At 43.1% G+C, this 17,493-nt stretch overlaps 1 protein-coding gene across 4 annotated transcripts in view; it reads left to right on the forward strand.

Moving 5' to 3' along the window:
• Positions 1 to 17,493, forward strand: part of THSD4 (thrombospondin type 1 domain containing 4) — a 675,583-nt gene that overhangs the window by 594,074 nt on the left and 64,016 nt on the right. For all 4 annotated transcript variants that reach the window (XM_025213010.1, XM_025213011.1, XM_025213012.1 and 1 more), the window contains 4 exons: positions 1,708 to 1,804; positions 5,634 to 5,876; positions 11,015 to 11,144; positions 14,489 to 14,693. In XM_025213010.1, the coding sequence (XP_025068795.1) occupies positions 1,708 to 1,804; positions 5,634 to 5,876; positions 11,015 to 11,144; positions 14,489 to 14,693 (675 nt within the window). The remainder of the gene's footprint in view (positions 1 to 1,707; positions 1,805 to 5,633; positions 5,877 to 11,014; positions 11,145 to 14,488; positions 14,694 to 17,493) is intronic.

Raw genomic sequence — 17,493 nt, forward strand, 5'->3', positions numbered from 1 at the left:
CTTTTTCAAAATCCTAGATCTGTCCAAGGACAGCATTTTTATACTGGTTTTACCAACTACTGTCTTTATTGAATTATAAGATGGCCCTGTGAGTTGTCATTGGAAATATTATAAGAAAACTGGGGGTTCCATAGAAAAGCTATCTTTGCAATTATCCAAAGATCACAGGTCTGATCCTACCCTTGATAGGTGGGGAGCACTCTGTTCACCACTGAAGTCCATATGACTTGAGAGGCTTGAGCTCCTCTCAGGGATGGACACTGAGTGTATTTTAAAATAACAAAGCGATGTAGGAAGAGCCGGCTCACATGGGAAGGCTTGCATTGTATTATCCTATCATTCAGCTGGTGTTACTTGGCTTAACTCTGAAAGTAGCAGATTCCACCATGACTGTCATAATTGCAAAACAAACCTATTGGTACAAGGGCTGTAGTGAGTCATATGAATTTTCTCTTTTTAACACTTGTTCTGATTCAAGCACTTTAAGTCCTGCAACATTATGATAGTGAAAACAATCAGAGGCTGCCAAAAGCTTTGAAGGGCATTATTGTGGTAGTCTTAGGCTAGTGAGCACTTACTTACTTAAGGAGTCCCATTGATTTTAATGGAACACTCATCTAAATTCCTAGCACTGCAATATGTAAAACTTTAAACTTTGTTTATATAGCAGAGATACTTGTGGTTCCCACCCGAAGACATGAAAAAATTCCTTTTGTTCATCTGTAAAAGCCATGGGACCTCATCAGCAAGTTTTGCTGTATGTGAAATGTTCAGTCTAGTTAGCTGAAAATGAATTTGGAGTAATGTAGAGGGGTTTGGAAGGCATCATGCAGTCTCCCCAGCTTGTGTGGACTTGCTATATGTTTATTTCAGCCTTGTTTTAAATGATTCTTTTAGAAATCCTATGCAAATATAAACATTTTAAACTATTCTACTAGCTGTTTTCTTATATGTTGGTACATGCTGCACTATACTGCTATAAAAGAAGGTAGCTTGATTTATGAGGTGGCACAGTTGGATTAATAAACATGTACTGTTTATACATACTCTGCCCAGCCCAGGTATGCATGGTAAACATATAAAGAGAGCGCTACCTGGATTTGGGGCGCTAGGATTTGCAGTGAAATGTAAATCCTCTTTCTTTCCTTGTTCCTTCTCCCTATTTCTCTCCTCCTTTCTTCTCCTTCCTGTTTAACTTGTCTTAGTTATCTGTCAAGTCTCTATGCCTGGCAGTAATTTGGTAGCCTCTAGGTGGGTCAGTTATTTCACTCCTGGCCCATCTGTCACATGAATCTTCCTCACCTAGTGTCCAAAAAAGAGTACCCATTACTACTGTAGTTGCATATTTTGTACTTAAACCAACACATCCATATCATGCAGTTCCTCACAGGAGGGGATTTAGAAAACCACCTAACTATATCCATTTCCATTATAATCTAGAACAATTTTGCGAGTGTAGAAATCCTTCTTTTCTTGTGTCATCCTTCCAGGAACAAATTACGAGTGTTTTTTTTTTTTCACTTTTCAGAGAGACACATTAAACAAACCTTTGTCCTCTCTGAAGGTATCAAAAATTGTGCCATGGATGAAATATATTTAATCAGAAATACATCTTTCTATTAAACATGAATAATGTAACAAATAGATGAAGTAATTGTGTCACTGTTTTGATCTGGGTAACATTAATTTGGTCATTTTTCCTTTCAGATGATACATCAGCAGCCTAACCCGGGTATACACTATGAGTATATCATCCCAGGAGCTAACATCATCAGCTCTCAGTTGCCTGCTCACAGAAGACCGGGTAAATTTTTCATCATTTTAAATTATTAAGCACAGTCAGTAACATTATGGGGCAAAGATGAAACTCTGTTCCCAATGAAGTCATAGTTTTGCCATTACCTTCAGTGAGGCCAAGATTTCACCCCAGAGATTCAGTTTCTGTGAACCAATATAGCTTCATTGACTTGAATGGAGTTGTTCTGCTTTACACCAGCAAAGGATCTGGCCTTAGATTTCTGTTTCCAGGGTTAGGGACAGACATTCAAAAAGCCTGAGCCTGAATTAATTCATTCTTTGCAAGTTAGTCTAACCTGGGTAGATTAAACTGGTTTGTAACCAGACAGACATTCTCTCTGGACTGAGGAAATTCAGGCACATCCCTGCAGTGGCTCAGGCTAGAAGCAGAGGGATGCTAGACCAGCCCTCCCATCCTCCCACAATGCTGAGCTGAGGAGGGTGTGGCCAGGCCCTGGCAGGACCTCTGATTAGGGAAGTCTGCCTGCATGGTCTCAGGCTTTTCCCCGTTGGCTGCTCAAGGGGCAGGAGTGTTACCAGAACCCAGCCCCCTATTAGCACTCTGAAGCAAGCAGGGGTGTGCAGTGCATGCCTCTGTTGACATACAGAGCTTTGCAATCTTCCTCTCCCTGCCTCTTTATACTGTCTGCAGCAAACTGACTGGCCAGCAGGGGGCTGATATCAGTGATTATCACCTCATCAGTAAAACAGAAGCCTCTCTCCATTAATTCAAACTCTTCTTAAACAGTTTACCAGCTGACCTGTTGATTAGCTCCAAAAGCCATAAGTGGACGCTGTTCTGTCTGCCTGTCCCAGTGTAATTGGAGACATGCACACACAGACACCTCTTGGCATTAGCTAGCCTACCACGTGCCTATGGTCCCTGGGACTGGGGTCTGTGCTGTGGGAGATGTGGGGGATCCCTGCTTATCCAGCAAGCAACGGTGTGTGGGGTGGTTAGGGCAGGCAGAAGCCAGGCAGACCCTGCTGTGTCTTCAGTCTCTGCTGGAGCTGCAGCCAGGAAGCAGAGGGGAGGAGCCAGCTCTGCAGTGGAGCAAAGAGCTCCACCCAGCCCGGAGAGCATGCCAGGATGCTGGGGGAGTTTGGTTTATCTTAAACCACCACAGGGTGTGGGACACACATTTCATAAACTGGTTTGACCCAAATCAGTTAAACCTGGTTGAATTTAGTATTAGGCTTATCTCAAACTGGTTTTGGCCATTTTCAAACTGGTTTATGTGCACGGAACATCTGTTCTGTTACAGCTTTAAACCAGTTTCTGATCACTTAAACCAGTTTATGGATAGTGTCAATCCCTAGCACAGGGGTCATGAACCTGGGAGTTTGCAGGATGTCTTACATGGTTTCTTGAATTTGTTGTACTGATATGGCATGTGTAATGTCTACATAAGGGTAGCATCAAGCTTTATTTACCCTTTCATCCTTGTGTATATGTGTCTTGAATTATTTGATATAAAATGTATTTTTTATATTATAATAGGGCTAGGATTGCACAATATGATAAAGATTTTCAAGTAGTAAACAATGGATTTCTTTGACACCTAAGAAAGATTCCAATCCTAAACGGCTGAAGAGCAGTAATGGCTTAGAGTTAGCATGTGACTTGAATTGTTCATTGTCTCCCTTGAATTTGCATTTTAAAACCTGACTAGTCAAATGTTTGAGGGGAAGAGAGACTACATTGGATAGCAAATCTGCATGTCTGAAAGGATGTACATATTCTCTCTGACTTATTAGATAAGGAAAGATTTCTGCACTGATACCCCCTCAAATATGCATGTTTAAGACGTTGAATAGCGCATAGTGTGGGCCCCTCAAAAATGTAAAAGGTGTGACACATATGAATATATAGATAAGCAACTGTACTTAAGCCTTTCTTGAGAGCATGGATTTGTCTTCAGGTTTCTCAGGGTATAGGCCAGGATATAGTCACTCAGTCTGAGTGGAGCAGGCTGAGTAAAGCAAACTGGCAGGAGAAATTGCAGGAGGTGTGGCAATAAGGTAGAGGGAGAAGCTTCTTTTTAATCTGTGGAAGCTGGCTAGGGCCAGAATCCTTGGATTTAAGTAGCAGGGTAAAAACTGGTTATTGTTCTGTTATTTTCTTATAGAATTATAGAAAGTCAGGGTTGATGGGACCTCAGGAGGTCATCCAACCTCCTGCTCAAAGCAGGACCATCCCCAACTAGATCTTTCCAGCCAGTGCTTTGTCAAGCCGGGCCTTAAAAACCTCCAAGGATGGAGATTCCACCACTTCTCTAAGTAAGATCTTCCAGTGCTTCACCACCCTTCTAGTGAGAGAGTTTTTCCTAATATCCAATGTAAACCTCCCATACTGCAACTTGAGAGCACAGTTCTTTTCTTTGTTTTTATCTCTGTCTGTATCTCAGCATATGGTTATGGATTTCTTTTGCGTGTTCTTGTGTTTTGTAAGAAGTCCTCTTTGTTATCTTTTTAGCCACCTAGTGTCAGTGTTAATTGAAGCGGCTGACAAATGTGAAAAAAAACAACAAACTGCACTTTACTGGAGGAAGCAGCACATTAGTTAGATATTCTGCAGCGTCTGTGTAGATTGGGCACTTCAGTGGGGTGATTCAATCAGCTGTTAGATAAAAGCAGCAAAAAAGTCCCACTAAAGTGCCCAATCTATGCTGACATTGGGCGAGCTGGGTCCAACTAACGCAGTGCCTCTTCTGGGCATGTACTGGGCTTGGCACAGCGCGCTGAGTTTAAATTAAAGCACCATTTGGGGGGGTTTGTTTTCACATCTGCAAGCAGGCTGAGATTCTAGAACATTTGACCATACAGGCAGCCTTCTTTATGGGGGAGAGGATGCATCTTTCCTGAGGGCATGGCCAGATAGGGTATGATCCTTCTAGATGGCAAAAGCCTCTGCTAAGAGCTGGCGAGGTCTGGGCAAGACTGGGACAGCTGAGGCACCACATGCCGTGGGGTTGACCCCTTGCACATCTCAGCTGGTTCTCAGTGGTCAAGCAGTAGACAGCAGGGTGGGGTTTGGATCTGAAGGGTACCTCAAAAGATGAGAGCGCAGCCCAGGATTGTGTCTTAGAGGCATGTCTGGCCACATCTTGGTCAGGACGTGTCACTCCAGTATTGTGTCTTTAATATCTTACCTGGGATAAAAACACAGTAACTTTTACTGTCATGTATTGAGTTGTTGTGTCTGCTTTTAAAAAATTCAATATACTTTTTTCTGTCCCTTGATATTTCGAAAGAACCTTTCTCAATTTCTCTTTCTCTCTCCTAACCTAGGGAAACAAAACTTCTAAGCTTCAAAAGCTAAAATCCTCTCGACAGCTTGTATTAAAATTCTACAGCAAAGAGATGTGTTAAGTGTACCAGTAATGAAATCTGAAGGAAAATGTAAAATTGGCAAGTGAATTGAGGACCACTTTTCATGTTCGTGACTCTCCTTGTCAGATTTGTAATGGCTTCTATAGACTATTTCTTAATGAGGAGCAGCTGGATTTTGACACTGGGAGGCACACAGACTACAGAGCCTGGTGCAAAAAATCTTTGGGAAACTTTGATTGACATTGGGTGCAATAACGATTTCAAACAGCAGTGAATTTTCTTAGTTGTATGTGTGTTTTCTTGCTGAGAACTGGGTGGCTTATTCAAAAGCAGCAGTCTTTGTTTATGAAATAACTCAGTAAATCTGTTCATGGCAGATAAAAGCTACTTCCAAGCTGGACAACTCTCTAGACCATAGTTATGGCTACTAATTACCATATACTTCGGATAATATTTGCAAATGATGCTCATTATTTTAATTTGTTCTTGTTGCCTGTCCCCAGGGGAGCCATTCAATGGCCAGTTAGAAGTGCCAGACAGTACAAATGAGGAAGATGAGGATTTACAAAGGGAGACAGACACTAACCCTGAACAGTCAGCAGGGACCTTTCCAGTTATTCAACCAGGAAGATTTCCTTCTCATCAGCCAGAAAACCAGGTGCCTGCTGTGCAGCCACCAAGGCGAAACCGAGACTACAACTGGAAACAGATTGGAACAACTGAGTGCACAACCACATGTGGGAAAGGTAAGTACTTCACAGCGCGTGCACAGAATATATATTATATTACACCCTGGAAGATTCCAGCCTGGAGAGAGCAGTTTAGAAAACCCAACCCAGCAACTCCTTGGAGACACTAGACATAAACTCGACACACTGGTTTCTATTGTTTCTCACAGGTGAAAAGCAGAAAAGTCTGCAACATAAAGTTGGTTCAAATTATGTCAATAAAAATAACACTCAAGTGAAAAGAAGTAGATCACTGTGGACATAAGGTGCAGGGGGGGAACGGCATCTGTTGCTGAAAGAGCTAGTCCAGGCTTTTAAGGCTGAGGATGAGAAGTTGTCTTTCAAGCTACCTATCTCTAAGGTAGAAACCACTCCTGCTTTCCCCAGTATTCCTTGGTATCTTTCCCGCCTTTCTACTTAAATTCCTCACTTACTTTTTAACCCACATTGATATCTTCCTATTTTTGTAGGGCTTTCACTTTTTATTAGCAGCAACTCCTCAGACAACTATATCTCAGAGTTCCCTCTGAGAGTTAGATGTCCTTAAAACATAAATTATGTGAATTAGAAGTATTTTGAACACTCAACAATTAATGTCCCTTTTGCATGAGGAGGCAAAACTATTTTAAGCATAGTACGTAGTCTTTCTAAATGGTAACAAAATCAGAAGTATGATGTTTTTGATAAACCTCAAAGGCGAGGTCCTTCTGAACAAGAAAGGCAGGCTCAAATACTTCAGCAGAAGGTGACAAGCAATGTGTGTTGGTCCTAGAGATATATACATTTTATATATATATTTTTTTGTTTATAGCACTTCTCACTGTAGCATCTTTGCACCTTATTCCTATTTCGAACTAAAAAAATATATTAAAAACATCACAATGTGAGTTTTGCAAATTCTGTCCTTATGAAGAATACAGTATAACAGTAAATATTAAAAATTAGCAAAATAAAATATATTCCAAACCCCAATATCAACAGCATATGCTTCCCAGATGATCCATGAAATGAGGCCCCTGCCAAAGAGCTGGGTCCTGGGCCAGTTGGGGCTATCAGGAGTTTGGAGACCTAATAAAACAATTTATTTTAAAAACCTACAACAGACCAACATACGATTACCTACAATGTGTAAAGCTGCTAGAGATATCTAGCAACTATGTGGTGCTTCTGAAATAGAATAATTGAAATTTTAAATTTTCACTGAAAGGAAAGGTAATATACTCTTTGCAGCTGGCAGCATTTTCTTCAGGAAAGCAGCTAAGATTGGTGATGTAAAGGGTTTGATAAGGTATTTGGCTAAATTAGGGAACACTGAGCTGTTGGAGAGCTGCAACTGCTCTGCAAATTTATTTCCTTTGGGGGAAATTTTAGTTTAATTTTCTCTCTTTGTTCCCAGATATGAAACTGAGCTAGCACATGAAAGCTAAATGCATATATATATATATATATATATATATATAATCCTGATCCTTAGGCACATTGTTGCAATAATGAATTCTAATTATATTTCTGACAGCAAATCACACTATATTGAAGTTCCCTTTTTTATTATTTCCTTCTGGTCCTGGACAATGTACTGGTAAACCTGTCCTGCTTTGGGATATTACTGCAGAAGTGTTATAGTACTAAAATTAAAGCCCATAAAAGAAAGAATTACTGCGAGTCTGATTATTTGTGGGAAGAGAGGAGGGAAAGTAAACCAAAATTATTTTGGTTGGCTCTTAGAGTTGACTGTAACACCAGTGCACATGGCAGAATTCTCAGGTGGTGTGCATAGACTCACCTCCTTAGCAATCAGTGAAGATCACCAGCTGCAGATTTGGACCATCATATTTTCAAGAGAGGGAAGCTGAAGTTTCTGTGCAAAAAAATTGTACACTTGAGTATTCAACTTGGATAAGACTGCATGAAAATGCAGCTGCACACATCAGTAAGAGTTGTTTCTTTCTGCTGTTGCAGAAGAAAAGCTGGACATTTTGATTATGAGGGGAAAGTTTTCACCATTTCTTTTTGCTGTATCTTTAAAGATCTTGCAGTTAGTGAAAAATCATCCATATGAGAGCTTTTAGTATATCATGGAGTATGACACGGGAAGTTTTTAGTGTCGCAGGGAAGCTTTTAGTATGTCAAAGAGCTGAGAAATCCTCCAGAAAATTAGAACATATGGGAATGTCAAATCCCACCTTCTCTGAACTCTGAGGGTACCTTAACCCTTGTGTTCCAGAGTCTAAAACAATATATTTGGAGAAATCACAATTTTGAGAGCAGAATACTATAGTTTGCTGATAGCATAAATAGTTTGTACAAAATCTAGGCCTGGAGTGTTTGTATGGCTAACTAAAAGTAAAGTGTCCTGTTTACAGATCACTGAGGCTGAGGAGACAGGGTGCCTCTGTTTCTTTAACCTTGACATAAGAAGGAGGTGATATGGCCAGCACAATGTTCTAGCCAACTTTACCCCCAGGTAGCATTTGGGGGGGGCGTGTAGATGAAATGGGGACCTAAATTGAAGCAGTGAGTTTTAAAAAAACACCGCTTCAATTTACGGATGATTAAACTCCCATGTTGTGCACACACCCCGATGATTTACCTGCTTCTCCGGCAGGGAGGGGAGGGCAAGCTGCCAGTGGGTGGAGTGGTCCCTGGGCTGTGGGAGGAGATGGTGGAGGTTGGTGCTTCCCTCCACAGCAGTGGCAGCCCCACCAGGCAGCCCCCGCCTGCAGGCACCTGGCTTGGGTGGTCCTGGGGGGCACCACAGCTGCAGAGGGAAGCTCCAGGCCCCCACACAGCTCAGGCAGGCAGGAAGGCACCGGTGGCGGGGGGAATCAGGCTTGCCACTTTTCTTGAATGGAGCCTGTTTTCCTGGGCTGCTGCCAGGCTGCCTGCAGGGCTTCCTTCAGAGCCATGGAACTGCATGGAGCCCAGTGCTTCACTCCACGGCTCAAAGGAGTTTTAGTTTGCTGCATCCAAAGTCGTTTAAGGTGCATTACGCCACCGAATTTTCTACCAAATTAGTATGCAATACGCCACCAACACGTGCAAACACTGGCACCATTAAAACGATGCAATCAAACTACCCCCTTTTTTTTAATTTATGAAATTTCAGGATTTTTTTAGTTTTGCCTTTTCTTCTCCTTTTTGTCTATAACTGCAAAAATATATAGGAGGCCAAGTTCTTTTTCTAAATGTATTCATTTCTTCTTGGTACTCTTAAGTTTTCAAAATGCTTTCAACTTTGGAAAGTCAGAGGCAAAATGAAAAATATAGAGAAGATAAATTCTTAAGCTGCATTCCTGTTATATTTAGTGGCAGATGGGGAAAAGGGCAACACAGTTATCAGTTTGGCTGGAAAACTGGATATTTTAAATGCTTTTGACTAAGCTTTGATTTTGTTGGGAGGGGAGGAAGGGGGTGTGTCCAACAGTTCTTATACCAAGGTGGCGGTTTAAAGCTGAACTGGCTGAGGAAGTGGATTTCTTATTCTGAAGGTCATTTAGCTACTGCTAGCCTCTCCAACAGGGCACCGAGGTATTTCTAGAGTAATTTTGGCTGATAAGGAAAGGAACCACAGAAAATGAGAGATGCCTGATGGAGGCTGTAGTGGGGGGAGAGCTATGCAAGTGCAGGCTATTACTGTTAAAACCATAATCTAGGCCTTGGCTTAGATGTAAATGGAACACATTACAGAGCCAGTTCCAAATATATAATTTAGTGACCATGATGCCATAGAAAATAGCGTTCTCATTTCTTTATTAAGAAGCCAATTCATAAAAGAAGGCTAATGAATACAGAACAATGCTGATTGCTGAATTACTTACTTTCTGTTAGGATTGGGATAACGAAAATGGCACTCTATGCAGTATTATTGTAAACTGGAATATGGGATGCAACACTCTTGAATAAATATACTGTTGAATATATTTAACTTTGGCAGAAATTTTAGCTTTTAATTTTTAATTTTACAATGCTCTGTTTCTCTACGTCAGTCCAAATTTAACATTAATCAGAACTGCCTTATTATGTTTAAAATCATGGGCATGAGTTAAAGCTATTCCAGAACTTTAGTACAACATCAATTAAATCAAACAGCTGTCTTAATTTACTTGTTTCTCTCTCTCCCTTTGTCTCACAAATGCACACATAATTATCCCATTGCTTGGATGAAGAAAAGCAGGATTTTTTACAAATGTAGGATGAGATCAGGAGCTTGCAAAAAACTATTAACATGATTAAAGCAATTATAAAAAGTTGCCATTAAAATCAAAGAGATTTAGAGCCCTGGAAAGTAGGAAGGTGGGTTACAGTCAATAACAGAGGATAGACTAAGACTGCATATTCCAGGTGGTTAATTAGGTGATAAGAGAGTTGAAGCGAACTGAGCACTCAGCCCAGTGACAGGGTTTGTGATGTCAGCAGTTATGCAAGTCAGAATATGAATGGATTCTTAGGTCAATAGGTGTAACCAACCCATGTCAGCTAGGATGTGCAAGGTGTCAGTATTATAGTAAGCTTTCTTGTACTTCTCTCTGCTGCAAACACAAAAAACCCAAAACACACTGCTGCATTTTGTCATCAAATTATGGTGGAGAAACTTTGTAGGCTTCTAGTCATGTGATAGCTTTTGCCTTTTCCCGTGAGCCATTCAGTTAGCACTCTACACTGCTCTGTAAAGATAGGCATATCTATGAAGTAGGTAACATATCACTTTACTGATGACAACCTTGAAGCCAGGGGAGCAAGTTGCTTGAACAAGAGCATAAGGGGAGCCTGAATCAGGGGCTACATGAGGAGTTTGTGCTTGCAGTCTTGTGTTCAGACTATTTATCTGCCACTTTTGAATGACCTGCAGGTCCACACTATGCATGGTTCTCACCCTACACAGTTCAAGGTTGTCTTTACTTAGTCTTTCCTCCAGTGCTGTCCTGTGTTATGTGACCGCTGGTGGCTCCAGTCAGTGTGTTGCTGTAGCATTCAGATTTATGTTTATATACAGGGAATAAATTACTAATCTTGATTGTTTTCCATTGCCTTTTGCTGCTTTGTGCTTTTGTTTTCTTGCACCAGATCCTAGTTTCTATAGCTCAGTCATGTGTGTGCTGTGTGTTCTTTTTACCTGCACTGCGTACTATTGCTTTTTGTTTTTTTCGCCATTTCAGGGTCACAATACCCAATCTTCCGCTGTGTCAACAGAATCACTCATGAAGAGGTGTCTGAGAGTTACTGCGACACCAGCACCAAGCCTACTCCAGAAGAAACAGCCTGCAACACCTTCCCATGTCCAGCCTTGTAAGATTGTGCCACAAATTATAGAGAAATACAGGGAGCAATGTCACTGAGGCTTTGCACATGAAAGAGGCTGTTTTAAGTGGGAAACTAGGCTAAATAACTCAAGTACTTGGCACTGAGATCAGGGAAATACAGTTGACAGTTAATTTAGCTAGTGTTTTTTATTCCTTTCAGAGGAAATGGCAGTAGCACACAGTAGTTTTCCCATAGCAGTAGTCATGCCATTTGGGATAAGGCACTAAGGAGAGATTGGCAACCACTGCCTAGTTTTAATGCAGCCATTTCTGCACTGGCATGATAATTCAAGGGCAAACTGTACCTGCGATCTCTCTGCCAGTCTCTTTGTGGACATTCTAGCCAAGTGACAGGACTGCACTTCAGAGTAGACCTCTCTACTATCTAGGTCTATCTCACTTCCAACTGCATCTCCAGGCTACCCCACCACTTACTCATACCACCTTCTTATGATTAAGTGCAAGTGGTAGCTTATATCCCTTTGTAGCTCCCCTGAAGTGCTCCCATTAGTTGAATGTTTTCTCAGCCTTCATCTTCCTCCAGGTGGAGTCCTGCACTTTCTACCACTTTTATATTGGATCCCGGGATATAGCCCCCTGTTTCCAAGTCTGGTAATGGGCCCATTTCTATTTGATAAGCTCAAGGTAATTCCTTGGCCTCGGACTGGTTAGGGTGACAGCTTTTTCCATACCGATGTATTGTCTCTTCACCCAAAGTTGCAGAACAAGCTGGGAAAAGTTTTTAAACTTAAAAGAAAAATGAGGGTGGCTAGGCCCAGCTTAAAGCTTGTCACTTCTAGGCAAGCCCTAGCTGCCTTAGGCACATCCCATAGAGCCTCTTTATCTGACCCACTAGCCCTGATGCATTTTTTTACCTCTCTCAGTGAATCTTCCTTTGTGTGTCTTCACCTCTTCTGAGTAACTGCTCTCTATTCCAAGCAAGGACTCTTAAAGGCCTAGCGTCTTTTTGAACCAAAGCCTCTTCTCGGGAAGAACATGACTATTACCTGGCTGGATCCAGGCAAATAGGTGCTTCCCGATGAAGGACTAGATTGTCTACACCATCTCTATGCCATGTAGCTTAGCAGTGTAGCTTAGAGGGGCCCTGAGCACAGGCACAGGCTGCTGGTAGTCTGTCTGCCTTGGCATGCTCATTGGCACAATGTTCTAAGGCAGCTGCAATGCCACATTACTAGAATTCATCATGCACTGAGCAGAAGCAAGTGGCTGGGGCATGCTTTCTGCCAAAGGTCCAAGACGTAGCTGAGAGGCAAGGTAGAGCAATTCCAAAAGGAAACAAAGTATTTTCCTTTGCCCTACGCTCACTTTTAACTATTTTTGTTATTTCCTGCTTCTTTTTTTTCTAACAAATCCTTTTACTGTAACACTGTGTAGTCAGAATAATATAAAGCAAATAAACTGGGGTAAATGTAAGAGTCATAAAAATAATGCAGATATCTCCCTTCACAATGTGAACAGCCTTTGTGTTAACTATGCATGCACCTCCCTTATTTGTAAAAGTTTCTGAGCATGAAACCAAAAATGAAAATAGAAACTATGTATATTAATTTTTAGATAAAATATATGGAATATTTGTGTGAACAAATAAAATGAAATCTCCATTGAAATGAGTACAACATATAATGCAGTCTTACTAACTAGACAATTAAATGCCTTTATTCATTTTTCATGATATATGGTTTCATTTTTATGTAAATTAACGTCTATTTAGGTGACCCCTTTACCATTTTCTCTTTCTATTTTCAAAACAAGTGCATAAGATGCTTGTTAGAGATTTTACCTTTTATACAGCGAGAGAAATTTTCCTTTTGTAAGTTTTTGGAGATGCTGTTAACTAGTAGAGGTGCACCAATACATCGAGCCCATATTGGATCAGCACTGATATAAGGAAAATTGACAGTATCACAATTGGCTTTTTTGGCTGATATGGCCGATAAATGCCCCGTGCATGCATGCAGCCATAGTGCAGCATGCAGGCAGTGAGGAGCATAGCTAAGAAATGTGGGGAGCAGCATCTGGCTGGTAAGTCTGTTGTGGTGGGGGGGAGGGGCAGATTGAGGCCCCTGCGGTGAGGGTGGGAGTGGGTGTGGGGCTGGGGCTGCCCAGCCAAGGTGGGGCAGGGCATGGGATGGAGCCACAAGTGGCTCATCCAGGGGGGATGGTGGCTCGCACTGCTATGTGCTTCCCAGGAGGGCATGGGGGGGGGCGTGTGCCCCTGGATCTGTGCATGGAGCCAAGGTGGGCTGCAGCTGCGAGCTGGGGCCAGGGCTGTGGCAGGCTCTTCCTGACTGGGGGACTAGGACGGGCTGTGCTCAGACCTGGTAGCAGTGGTGCTGGGAGGGAGGGTTTGGGGGGCTATGGCCCTAGCTTGAAGTTGCAGCCCGTCCTAGCTCCACTTGCAGATCTGTTGGCACACCCCGCCACATGTCCTCCTGGGGTGCATGCAGTAGCAGGAGCTGCAGCCCACCCCCCTTCCCCCTGCACCCCCATGATAATCCACTCATGGCTCTGTCCTGTACCCTGCCCTTCCCTAGCTGGGCAGCCCCTGCCCCAGTCCCAGGTGCACTCCCACTCCCTCCCTCACCACTGGGGCCTCGATCTGCCCCCCCCACACTCCTTTCCACCCCTTCTGCTGCAACAGACTTACCAGCCAGATGCTGTTCTTTATGCTGCTGGGCTGCATATTGGCAATCAGATTGGTATCAGCCAATACGGCTTGTTAAAAATCAGCCATCAGTATTGGCCCCAAAAATCTATTGTGCACCCCTATTAAATACTGCTAATGCATATCACTAAATAATTTAGCACGTTGGAACCAATTCAATATTTCTTAAAAAGATTTAATGGTACCGTCCCTAGAAATAGACACCTTTTAAAATATGTAATAGTTACATACATAAAGAATAAATATTCTTTATTTTAAGATTAAAGGATATTATTTTCAATATTTCAAGGATTTACTTGGGGTGTTATTTTTTTTATTGGACCAAATGAATGGTTGGAATAAAGTTAGATGCTATTGAATGTAAGAATGAAGAATGCTTTGCTTTTGAAAGCTTGTCTACATTTATTTATAAAGTATGCCTTTCACATAATTCATGCACCATCAAGGCTACAACTTCAGTCTAATGCTACCATATTCTTTATTTCAGCATTTAGAAATATTCAGAAGTTTAAGTTATATTTTAAGGCTCTTTTCCATCTCAGTGTCTGTCATCAGAATTGTGATGAGATTAATTTCTGCGGCATGGGAACATCTGTATTAATATTGAATAGTTATTTTGTTTTTCTCTTTCCTCTCTTGATTAGCTGGGATATAGGAGAATGGTCTGAATGCAGTAAAACATGTGGTCTTGGTATGCAGCACCGACAAGTCTTGTGTCGACAAATATATGCCAACCGGACTCTGACAGTTCAGCTCTTCCGCTGCCATCACCTGGAAAAGCCAGAAACAACTAGCACGTGCCAGCTGAAGATTTGCAGTGAATGGCAAATTCGGACAGAGTGGACTTCGGTAAATGGAAATGGTTGATAAATGAATAGCATGAAACCATAGGAGAGCTATAAGGGGGTAAAACTTTCCTTCAGCTGCCTTTAACCAGATGCCGTTGGACTATTTATAGCTTTGATTAAAAATCATGGATGGGAATGTAGGAAAAAGTTTTTAAAATAGGTAGTAGTTGATTGTAGGTGACTTAAAGGAGCTGTGTGTGTTTATGATCAATTATAATGTGCTCTTCAGGACCAGAGAAAACTTCAAAGACTTGCCCATTAGAACAAGCGTCATGCACAAACTAGCCTTGTTAGTATTTTGTTCCAAATGATTGATGGTATTGCTTACTAAAGCAGAAGAGCTCAGTTATTTCCCTAAGCAAAGGGAGCTTTAGCTGATTAAGATATAATTCATGATCTGCCTGCTTTAACTGAGTTCTACCTGTTAAATTAGGCCTATGAGGAGGAAGAGCTCAGTAATGGTTTGCTTTGATAATTAATGGGCATATTTTTATTCAGAGTTTGATTTCATCTAGGATTATTTTCTGCATTGGTGGTGAAAAGCAGCATTTGGTTCAGTTCTTCTACTGTAAGCAGTTTTGAGTAGTATTTCAATGTATAGTCATCTACAGACTTGGATAGAGGGTTTTTTTATCTATGTTATGAAGCAAACTAAATACATATAATAAATAAAACACTGTTTTAGTACTTATAGATGTAAGTTATAACAGCACTGCAACTAAAATTTTAGCTTAATTTACCTTTGAAAAAAATAATGAAAGCATATGGCATAAGAGAGGACCTCCACTAAAGTTTTGAGCCCCCCACTACAAAAAGGACATGGACAAATTGGAGAGAGTCCAGCAGTGGGCAACAAAAATGGTGAGGGGACTGGTGGACATAACTTATGAGGACAAGCTGAGGGAACTGGGCTTATTTAGTCTGGAGAAGATCAGACCGAGTGGGGATTTAATAGTAGCTTTCATCTACCTTAAGGATTGTTCAAAAGGGGATGGAGCTGGACTGTTCTCGGTTGGTGGCAGATGACAAAACAAGGAGCAATGGTCTCAAGTTGCAGCAAGGGAAGTTTAGGTTAGATATTAGAAAGAATTTTCTCACCAGGAGGGTAGTAAAACACTGCAACAAGTTACCCAGAGAGGTAGTGGATTCTCCATCCTTGGAGGTTTTCAAGACCTGGCTAGACAAAGACGAACCTTTGGCTGGGATGATCTGTTGGGGATGATGCTGCTTTGAGTAGGAGGTCGGATGAGATGATCTCCTGAGGTCCCTTCCAATTCTAATTGGCTATGATTCTATAGGAAAATAACAGACCGATAACCTGTTTTTACCCTGCAACTTAAATCCAAGGATTCTGTCCCTAGCTAGATGCCACAAGGACATCCCTAATTTTCTATGATCTCTGTATGCCTCTCTTTTCTCATCTGTGAAGTGGGGATAATGATACATCTTTCCACTTTAAGATCAACCAGTTATAAGCACAATATGACAGACAAAGTATTTCTTCTTCTTTTCCTTAGTGTTATTCTGCTACAGTACTGGCTAGTTTCACACACCTCAGCAGGGTTTTGACAAATAGGCTGAATAAAATGATGAAAGAAATAATGTGAGTACTATAAGAGAGATGTACTTCCTTCTAGATCAGGGGTGGGCAAAATAAGGTCTGCGGGCCACATCCTGCCCGCGAGGCCATTCTATCTGGCCTGTGGGGCCTCTAAAAACTTTAGAAAAGTAATATTTATCTGCCCTTGGTTCCTGTCAAAAATGACAGGAACCAAGGGCAGTAGGACACAAGGGAAGCACAGCAGGCTCCCACAGCAGCAGGGCCTGCCTTGCCTCGCCCCCCCCATCCGGAAGCCCCAACCGGGGCTTCTGGTCTGAGACTGCATGGCTGCCCTGGCAGCACCAGAACCTCAGGTAAGGTGGTGGGGAGGGCAGGGGAGAACCCTGGGCAAGGATGGAGCCCAGGGAAAAGTAGCCTGGGAAAAGCTGAGTGCGGACAGGGGCAAAGCAGCCCCTCGCCCACCCCGTGGCCGGCGCCCTGTGCTGCAGCTGCTTGCAGCCTGCCTGGGGCTGCCTGTGCCTGCTCTGGACAGCCCCACGGGCTGCGAGTGGCTGCAGCAGGGAGCGCTGGCCACGGGGTGGGGGAGGGGCCGCTTCCCTGCCCCGCCCCATACTGAGCACCACCTTGTAACCCAGCCTCACTGCCAGCTTGGGCCCCACGCCGGCTCCAGGCTCACCCATCGGGGCTGTGCGTGGCAACAGCAGCTGAAGCCCCCCTACTTACTGCACTGGGAAGTATTTGCTACTGCCACCTGTGGGCTGCCTAGTGCGTGCTACGGCTGGCAGCAGCAGCCAACACTGCCTGGCGTGGCAAGCGGGGGGGTTGCAGCGCTGCTGCTGACGGGCAAGCCCAGAGCCGATGTAGAGCCCAGTGGGGCTGGGTTACAAGCTGGTGCTGAGTGCGGGGAAAAGTGGTCCCTCGCTCGCCCCATGGCCAGCGCCCTGCACTGTAGCTGCTTGCAGCCCACATGGGCTGCGAGCACCTGCAGCAGAGAGCACCAGCCATGGGGCGGGCAAGGGGCCGCTTTTCCCCACGCTCAACACCAGCTTCTTCCCTGCAGGGGTCAGGGGGTCGGGCTGGTGGGGGCACTGGGAGTGAGCAGGTGCGGGAGCCAGCAGGAACACAGGCCCACACCGGTGTCCCAGGGCCAGTGCTGGTGGGGCCCAGAGCAGGGTGGCAGGAGCACGGGATCCCAGCTGCTGGGGCTCTATGGAGCCCGGGCCGCTCCCCCCCCTCCCTG

This window comes from Alligator sinensis, unplaced genomic scaffold, assembly GCF_000455745.1.
Source record: "Alligator sinensis unplaced genomic scaffold, ASM45574v1 scaffold913_1, whole genome shotgun sequence".
Taxonomy (NCBI): domain Eukaryota; kingdom Metazoa; phylum Chordata; order Crocodylia; family Alligatoridae; genus Alligator; species Alligator sinensis.